This window comes from Saccoglossus kowalevskii, chromosome 8, assembly GCF_978046115.1.
Source record: "Saccoglossus kowalevskii chromosome 8, keSacKowa6.1, whole genome shotgun sequence".
Lineage (NCBI taxonomy): Eukaryota > Metazoa > Hemichordata > Enteropneusta > Harrimaniidae > Saccoglossus > Saccoglossus kowalevskii.
Window position 1 is genome coordinate 33,021,381 of NC_140648.1, and position 9,360 is coordinate 33,030,740.

Below are 9,360 nucleotides of genomic sequence, written 5' to 3' on the forward strand. Positions count from 1 at the left end.
GAGGTAAATTGGAAATGGTAGACAAATAAAACCAACATGGCCACCAATCGGTCATTTTGACTTGAACTTCAAACTGACATACATGAGTAACTCATCGTCTCACACTAAGTTTAGATAACATTACAACAACTAATCACATTTTTTATTTTCAATTTCTTTGCGGCCAATCGGTTAAATTGCACACTCCAAATAGAACTGAAATCCACTATGTCTTGCCTTTGTACCAAATTTCAACACAATATTTTAATGCGTATCTTAGAAATAGATAGAATACTTGAAAAGAAATGGGTTTCAGTCGACCATTCTTAATTGAGTCACGGAGCAAAATGATGTACATCTGTAAATGCTAAGTTTGAATGAAATCAACCAAAGCATGTACGATGAGCAGTGGATGACATGTTAAAATGTTAATTCAGGGCGGTTTTTCTATGACAAAAATGGTAGCCAGCCGCCATTATAACTTGTACCAGCTGTGCACAAATTCAATCCAGCCATGTCTGAGAAATGAAACCTGAATGACGAACACAGACTAACGTAACCCAATACATAGATTCAGACTTCATCCGATGAAGAATAGAAATAAGTCATTATGATGCTCATAAACTAAACTGTATTATATTTTGTCTTTATTCGGGACACTTTAGACACCCCGAATAACCATTTGCTCATGTACCAAACCTTAAACGCTCCCAATAACGTATTTCTAGACACCCTTGTACAGTGCATTGTATTTTACCTTCTCATCACACGCCCTCTAGAGTTCAAACAAGTCGAAACACGCTCACAATACTGACGTCAGTGTTCTATATTTAGGTCATTCAGGCACTTCGGCCAACACGTCGCTGCTTGTCGGTAATAACACAATAGTAGGTAGAGCCTATAAAAGACGTGTAGCCTATCAGAGTTAAATCACAACTGAACTGAATTCAGACAGTGAAGTACTAACTAAGCAAAGTGAACTAGAAACCCAACAATACCCCGTTAATATCAACATGCCTGGCGCTATCAAAGTACCCGACTTTGTCCCCCAGCCTTTACTGAAACAGCACGATGCATCGGTTTTAGATTTGGCTTTCGTCATGGACTGCACTGGCAGTATGGGCAGCTGGATCAATGAGGCTAGAAAGGTGAATGACCCCCAAACTAACATACTATAAAATATTACTATGACAGTATATTTAAATGCTTTGGAATATTTTGTTGACATTGAAACTCAAAAATGATACTAATATAAAGCTTTGTGTACCCAATACAGAATATTCAGAGTATCGTTGATGAAATCGTTGCCAAGGAGATGTCCGATATCCGACTTGCCTTAGTAGAGTACAGAGATCATCCTCCACAAGAGAGTACTTTTGTAACTCGTGTGTTGGATTTCACGCCTTCTTTGAAAGACATGCAGAAACAAATGGACAATATGAAAGCAAATGGAGGTTTGTGTAATATATTTCAACACCGTCGATCATAATATCAATATTTTTCCTTATTTACGACTATGATTTCATTGTAAATAATAATTACTAAATAAAGTCCACATGCCATTGCAGGGGGAGATGGTCCAGAAGCCGTCGCTGATGGTCTTCATGAAGCTTTAAATCTCAATTGGCGCCCGCTAGCGACTAAAGTATGTGTACTGATCGCGGATGCACCTCCTCATGGGTTACGTGACAGCGGTGACGGATTCCCAAAAGGTGAGCTAATTATTTATAATCCGAAAACGTGAAGAAAGTTCAATCTATCAGATTATGCATTATTGTTATGTTCTTATTAACATAATTATGCACAATATTTACAGGTTGTCCGGCTGGTCACGATCCAATGAAAATCGCACGACAAATGGCGGAACAGAACATCACTTTATACAGCGTAGTTTGTGGTAGTTATGCTGAAGGTTTCAAAGATTTCTTTATGGCTATCGCACACGTAACTGGTGGCCAATACGTGTCATTGAAAGATGCCAAGTTATTGTCCAAAGTTATCATTGGTGGCGCTCGTGAAGAGATGTCTTTACAACAATTATTAGAGGAGGTGAACCATGAAGTGATTAATGAATATTATGCAAGAGGAGGAAGGGTTGATGAAGATGCCATGGCGGATAGAGTGGAAAAGACATTGACCAAAAGAAGTAAGTTTTTAACAAAATATATTTGAACAATTGTTATGAACATTTCGTTATATATTAAAATATCTGTATTTTTCGAAAACCCACAGATACTAATATTATAATATTTAATTTACAGAACGCACCGCAAAAACCATGATGGCAGTTGGAACAAGTGAGGAACCATCGGAAAGATCAAAGAGGATAGCCGAATTTGAGAGCATGTCAGAAGTTAAAAGTGAACTTGCCAAACCAGAAATTAACATAGATACAACAGCTGTGACGTCACGAATGAAGAGAAAACGAGATGACAGTGAACCAACCGCCGCAGTGAGTACTGTGCGAAGCAAGAAACGAGCATTAATGATTTCAAGACGTCGAAGACATGTTAGTGACGATGATGCATGGTAAATCTAAATTAAGTATTATTCAAAATGGCTTTACATGTCCCAATTGAACAAACTGCAATAAATAACGAATAAACAATAATTGTACATTCATTTTCTTTCATCTGATTATTTTTTAGCGTTCAAACGAGAGCCAGCTCAACGTGCCCTGTCACCGGAGTGTGTGCTGTATGTAACCCATCTTCATCGCCACGTTCATGTTGTTCTGGTAGAAAATCCCCAGTAGTGTTGACGACATCACCTGTGGTAAAGCGATCACCAAAGAAAACAGTCGTACTTGCACCGACAACTGCCACATCTACGCCAGCTATCAGTATTACCGATCCGAGTGACATCAAAGTTCACGAGGGAAAGTCAGTCTCGAAAACACAAGTCAGACGTCTTGTGAAAAAATCAATTGCGGTAAACAAACTCAGGAAGTCATAAAAGGACTGAATCATGATGTATTTACTCTTGTATATTATTGTACGTGAATTGCACCTTTATTTATTATCTCATGGAACTTTGAAATTGTTTGAACATTTACAAGAATTCGTATTATCATATTATTTGCCATTAGTAAATTTTACGTGATCATCAACATGACTTTACGGTGTCGAGTTAATTTTGCAAAAAATATGTCACATGACTTACGCTAATGTTGTTAATGTTGGGTTACTTGTGGATTATGCAGAAATAAATGTAACTGTGTTATTAATTATTAATGAGGCAATACGTTATTATACCATAGTAATGTCCCTACCGTGTACAGCATATCGCATTAAACAGCACAAATCTGACAAATTACTCTTAAAACGCTCTGAAGGACATAATTTAATACATTCCCGCCCTCTATTGTTCATGGTGAGCACAGTGACAGTCAGTAATTCGCACAGTATTAGAAAAACTATTTATTTAAGTAGCCAATAAATTAATGAGAGGCAAGCCATGGTGTTATTAGCCTTAATTCCCATTACAAACTTCTGCTGAAAGGTTCAATTAGTTTTTGAGTGGATGGAGTTATTTCAAGCATTGAAGTCGTAAAGCAGGGGTGGTTTTGTGTGGTCAGTATCAAACGATGGTGGAAATTAAGAATAATTTTTTAGGGGGAAAGTTTTTTCGGGCTACACCCTCACAGCAACCGTTTGTTTGTAAATTGGGTTATAGAATGCATATAAATTTGGTGTTTCGACAAACGTTTGCCAAGGAGTATTCTGTAACCACTGGCGATGTGGAACCATTAATGCCGTACAATAGGATTGAATGACTATACAATATATGAAGAAACGAGTGTTTCGAAGTTGAAAGATTCTGTGGATACAGCAAGAGTTAAATGTTGTTGCTTTCTTGAAGAATAAATTGAGGTTAAACAAATTGGATTGAAAAATCGTTGCTTGCTTGAATTACACCTATTTATAGGTTTGTATACAATATTAAACTAAACTATTACAATACGTATTGACTTGCGGCATGTCGTAGACTAGTGTTGAACCATTTGTTCGGAATAGTAATCTTCGTCATAAGTCTGCCTTTTGACTATTGAGGTCAATGACGGTGATTGACCCTAACTGAATATATATATAAATAATATGAAGATCCACTAAGAACTTTGGTATTCACATTGAGATGCTGAATTGTTCGAGCTTACGTTCATTTTTGTTTTTGTTGAATGTCAATATTTTCAACAAAAACAAATATATATATTTTGCTCGTAACTCGAAGTTTTGTTAATTGAACATCGGATACAATTTGGGCGTGATTTCACAAAAGTGGGAGTGATTTCTAAAATATGGGCGTGGTCATTTGTATAACTCGATATTCTCGTAACTCGATGTCCGTAACCGACCAATCCAGCAGCTCATTAATATTCTTAATTGTTGAAATATACATCCATCATTATTTGAAAATGTAATCATGCTTTTTATTTCATACAGAGTATACTCATGAGTGAAATCGTTACCAAGGTGATACCAGATATTTCGTGGAATACACATAATAATATTTGTTAACTCATATCTCCCGCAGAAGATAAAGGAGTCATACATAACAAAACAAATAAAAAAAGGAAAACAACAACAAAAACACAATTAAATCTACAAACCTAAAACACAGTTACTGACTAGTATTTCGATTGGTCTTAATGAATTGAGCTATAGGTAGTGGCATATATTTGTTGCTCATAATTAAAATACATTTATCAAACAATTCTTATTATTTACATTTCAAACTTGATGTACGTATAATCACTGAGTTCTCTGAATTAACAATCAGACCTTTATTACGAAAGGTCAATGAACTGCGTTGGATATGACTTTTATATGGTGTGACGTCACGACACAGTGTGTTTAATAGCGAGATGTGCGGTCGCAGACTATCACCACGAACATTAAATCTTCCAGGGACAGAACATAATTTTGTTATTGTCACGCTGGTTAGGATAGAATTACGAAAACAATGCAGTGAGTGAACTTTTGCCAACAGAATCTCTTCTAAAAATAATCTAAATAAATCGTGTTCCTGTCAAAGTGACGTTATTACTGAGATGACTTCGCGGAAAGAAATTGGAGTTGGATCAAAATAAATGTAATGCATATATGTTGGAGGTCACGTCAGTGTTTTAAACCTTTGAATCACCACATACGACGGGACAAATACGATCGTAAAATTATTTAGTGCCCTTGTCTAGCGAATAAAATTCATCACAACTTGAAGTATACATTTAGTGTTTTTGGCATCATATGCACGGACGCATCCAACCGATCGTCTTCTTCGGCATTGTACAACATGGAACAATTGGGAAGGCGAATAATTTGTCTAGCTGTGTTCGTCGTGTTACTCCGCACAACTGTGAGTACTAACATTACGACTAATATTGTATCTTCACATCAGCCAACAGTGTTTTTTTTTCTATGTCAGATTTCATGTTATTTATTGTTTGACAAGAATCAAACAAATCAACCGTAGCACTGGGGACATTAATGACATTTGAATCGCACCAAACGCTAACTGCTCATTCAAATCACATTGTTAAGGATATGCTCTCGTATTTCTCGTATATTGTTCAAGTTTACGATTTGAGTAGAAGTTTCTGACTTGTCTTCACCTACTCCACGTATTATTGTGCATGCTATTGGTTTCCAACCCCTCGAGGCGATAATTCAGCTTTGTCAACAAGATGTGTGTTTATCTGTTTGTTATTGAGGAAATGACACATGTTAACATGGTGTTAATTACAGTGATAGATGAAACTCATATTTGCAGGCGTCCTATAGCATTTAATACGTAGCTTGTATGTCCGGAATAATACATGACATATTTTAAACAGTGCTAAAGGAATTGATGATTTGAAACGCCAGCCAAACGTACAGCCATCACTCAAACAATCTTACTCTACAATCGCAATTATTCGATAATCTATAATCAATTTTCGAATAAAAAGTTTTCTTTTTTCAATGTACATATGAAGTGTGTAATAGGAGTGGAAAACTAATAGTCTCGAATACATATTTTAAAAAGACTGACGTACAAATGATACTGAATTTCTAATTAAACGGTCTTGTTACACTTATTTTGTGTGAAAAGAACATTTCACTTTGTTTCTTAAGAAGACACAAAATGAATGGGGGATGCTGGAGCGTTTGTTGAGAAGAGAAAAGCAATGTGTTAAAAACATTTTATCTTTGTGCTGAGGTAGCGACATATTTCATTAAACTTACAAATATTGTCATTATCGGATGGATGACGTCATCTTACTTAGAACATTGGAGTACTTGTGATTCCGACGCAATCCTTTGCCATAGATTTCGGATAAGTAAAAAAATAACTGTTACTGTATCCTAATAAGGCCCATCACTCGAAACATCGAAAGTAAACACATGTGATATTGTATCAGAACTAAAAATAATGTTTTTGCTAGGAATATAGCAGTAGGCCATGGTATGCGTTCAATACGAATACCGAAAAAATAAGTTTTTAATTACCTGTTTTTAACTTCCTGTTCTGAAACTGAATTGTCGACAATTAAACATGTTTCCAGTTTATCTTTGGTCATAACGACTTCCCATTGGGCATATTGGCTCGGATTAATACCGTCCGAGTGAATTCGTAAAATCTTGTGATAATAGTCATGTCTAAAATCGTCCAGGGTACTAGTAATGTAACGATGCACGAGCAAAATCTAAATGCAGTAGCGAAAATGTACACTGGATGACATCTACACTGAGTACAGTGTACTGTACTTTATATGATAAATAACAGTCCCTCTGGGATCAAGGGACTGTAGATGAATGATACAAATAATGCTATGGATTACGTATAAGTCTCAGTATCACTGGCGGATCCAGAAATTCGGTAAGGGGGCGCTCCTATTAACATGGGCTGAGTTTGTCAATTGATTTGTCAGCTTTTTTTTGCGGGCTGAAGAGAGGGGGTGGCGCGCCTTCTCTAAATCCGCGCGTGAGTATTATTCAAGTTAACCTACGTTGATTCCGAAGTACTAAATGGTAATATTTTAAGACGAGTTTCTGCAAACGTCTCTCACCATCACCATAGCTATATGTGGGCACTTTGCTTGTATATGTAGGACATATGACTGTTCTGTAAAATCAAAAACAACTTCTTTCTATTGATTTTTAATTACAAATTTACCCCTCCCCTTTTTGATAAAATGTAGACAAAAATCAAAACACTGTTATTTTAAAGTTATTTTAAAGAAATACCAGGAGGATACCCTGTCTTCTAGTTCTGTTCAACCGTCTCTGTGTATTTGATGTGTTTGGTTCAGGTGGAACTTTCAAAACAAGTTCTTCCACTGCCCAAATACTGTCTTGTTGTCTTGTCCTCCTGCTTGACCTGCAAGTAGTTGTAAAACAATTTAATAGTACCTCCTTTTCATCTAGCAGTGACGTCACCACGCTGACATTCGAATGAGCTCAATTACTAATCGCAAAACTTGTTGGTTTCCATGTTTATCAACAGATTGCTGCATATCCGGGACTATACTGTGACACTGTGAGTAATCGTTGCCAAGAAATACCCGGATGTTACGATCAGCTGCAGATGGACATATTCGCTCTGTACAGCCAGTGTTTTGATTTGGATGTCGGTGTTTCCGAGTGTCCCGCCAAATGCTATCGTGCCTTGCAAGAATTTGTTGCAAAGAGTGAGACACATTATCAAATAACTGTCTGTGACTGCAGTCAAGAAGGCCGATCGGGTATCTATCTCAACACCCAAATGTGTCAGGCTACCCGGGGACTATACCAGCCGTGTGTTGGCGCACTTCAAGTTGAAGAGTAACGTTCGGCATGAACAATTGACTATAATTGCACCATATATACTTTTTTTTTTGTATTTGTATATCGGTCATTTTGTCAACAAATTATCATTTCTTTGTCTTAAATAATGAATGGTTTGAATTTGGTGTTTACACGAACACTTTTCAAAATAGTTTCCGTCGCGGTCCAGTGGTGCGAACCTTCATATAAGGTACACAAATGAAAATAACCAGAATTTATTTTGCAGTCAATATCGAGGATACTGACATTAAAAAGTTGAAGGTCACTAGCCTATTTATCAACTTTAACAACTTGTTGGTTCAATTTAAGTGAATGCCGCCAATGTTGTCCGTATTTATAACATTTTATTATTGGTTACTATGGTGGAAATAGTACGACATTTTAGTCTCAAATTGTAGGCTGGTGGGATAGGGTGAACACATGGGGTATATTTTGTTGTCGTGAATTATCATTGTTTATGAGAAAATCTTGGTTCTAAAAAGTAAAAAAAAATACAATTTTTCTTCAACACTGTTTTCATTGATATTGTTTTAAATATTAGAAAACATTTCTCAAAAAATCACAAAAGAATGCTGTTTCATGTTACCACGACTGTACTTACTAATTGCTACTGTTGTCAGTAACCATGTTTTATTGGCACATTTACTTGTACTAGAAATCCTGCTCTAAACATAATTTTGTACATTTCGTTTTCTTTCGAATTCTTTAGTGACTTTTGAAACCACTGGGGGCAGTGTTTGTTATGTATGAGTAATGGTATACAGGTTTTTATTCATGTAATTTAACTATAATAAACTACACTATTATATGCTAATTGGTGTTTTCACTAGATTTGTGTTTTCACTGAATTCTGTACGCTCGTTGTCTTGTTATATTCCGTTGTATTTAATTAAAGTTGAATAAATTGAATCCACCGTTCCATCAATTTGATCAGTATGCCTGAATCATAAAGTATTAATATATTATTATATTTAACCAATGATTTGTTGAGAGGTAGTTTTAAATAGAGGCAAGCCTGTCTAAAATATATGATATATCATGGTTTTCTGTGTTTGGAAGTAGGCCCCAAACGTGAATACCGCACAATAAGGTTAAATATTCCTGTCAACTGAAATCGACAAAAATATTATTTTGCGCTACTGACATAGCCAGTAATGAAGAATATTGCGACGATCCGGTACTTTGGGCGCAAAAGAGAAGCCTGGAAAAAATGCAGAACCACGCAAACGACGACAACAAGTTGTATCGTGTCACAGTTCCTCTATATGATAAAGCACCGTCCCTCTGCTGAGGGACGGTGGATAAAGGGGCTGTGATAGTGTATAGCGGCTCGATCGTGAAGTTGGAAGCGTTGACGGTCCTCAAAACGCAATATGGACATCGAGCTATCGCAGGTGTGTATATGTCGTGAAACTGGTTCAAATCTCGTGGCATACTGGCCTCTGGGGAGAGAGGGTATATAATAATGATACGGCACTTGAGAAAACATTCATTGCAATGTGCATGGCATTTAGAATTGAATACAACACAAGGTACTGGGTGTAAGTATTTGTATAAGCGGGAATGGGGCGATGGG

The 9,360-nt window shown here is 36.5% G+C and overlaps 2 protein-coding genes across 2 annotated transcripts; both read left to right on the forward strand.

Moving 5' to 3' along the window:
* Nucleotides 1–913: 913 nt before the first annotated feature.
* On the forward strand, nt 914–3,212 carry LOC102807614 (uncharacterized). Its single transcript, XM_006816697.2, has 6 exons — nt 914–1,127; nt 1,256–1,433; nt 1,548–1,691; nt 1,796–2,125; nt 2,241–2,508; nt 2,628–3,212. The coding sequence occupies exons 1-6, from the start codon at nt 993–995 to the stop codon at nt 2,932–2,934; spliced, it is 1,362 nt and encodes a 453-aa protein (XP_006816760.1). The 5' UTR covers nt 914–992; the 3' UTR covers nt 2,935–3,212.
* A 1,933-nt stretch (nt 3,213–5,145) lies between these two features.
* LOC102806666 (uncharacterized) lies at nt 5,146–8,072 on the forward strand. The gene is made up of 2 exons (XM_006816695.3): nt 5,146–5,334; nt 7,465–8,072. The coding sequence occupies exons 1-2, from the start codon at nt 5,272–5,274 to the stop codon at nt 7,783–7,785; spliced, it is 384 nt and encodes a 127-aa protein (XP_006816758.1). The 5' UTR covers nt 5,146–5,271; the 3' UTR covers nt 7,786–8,072.
* The last annotated feature ends 1,288 nt before the right edge of the window (nt 8,073–9,360 follow it).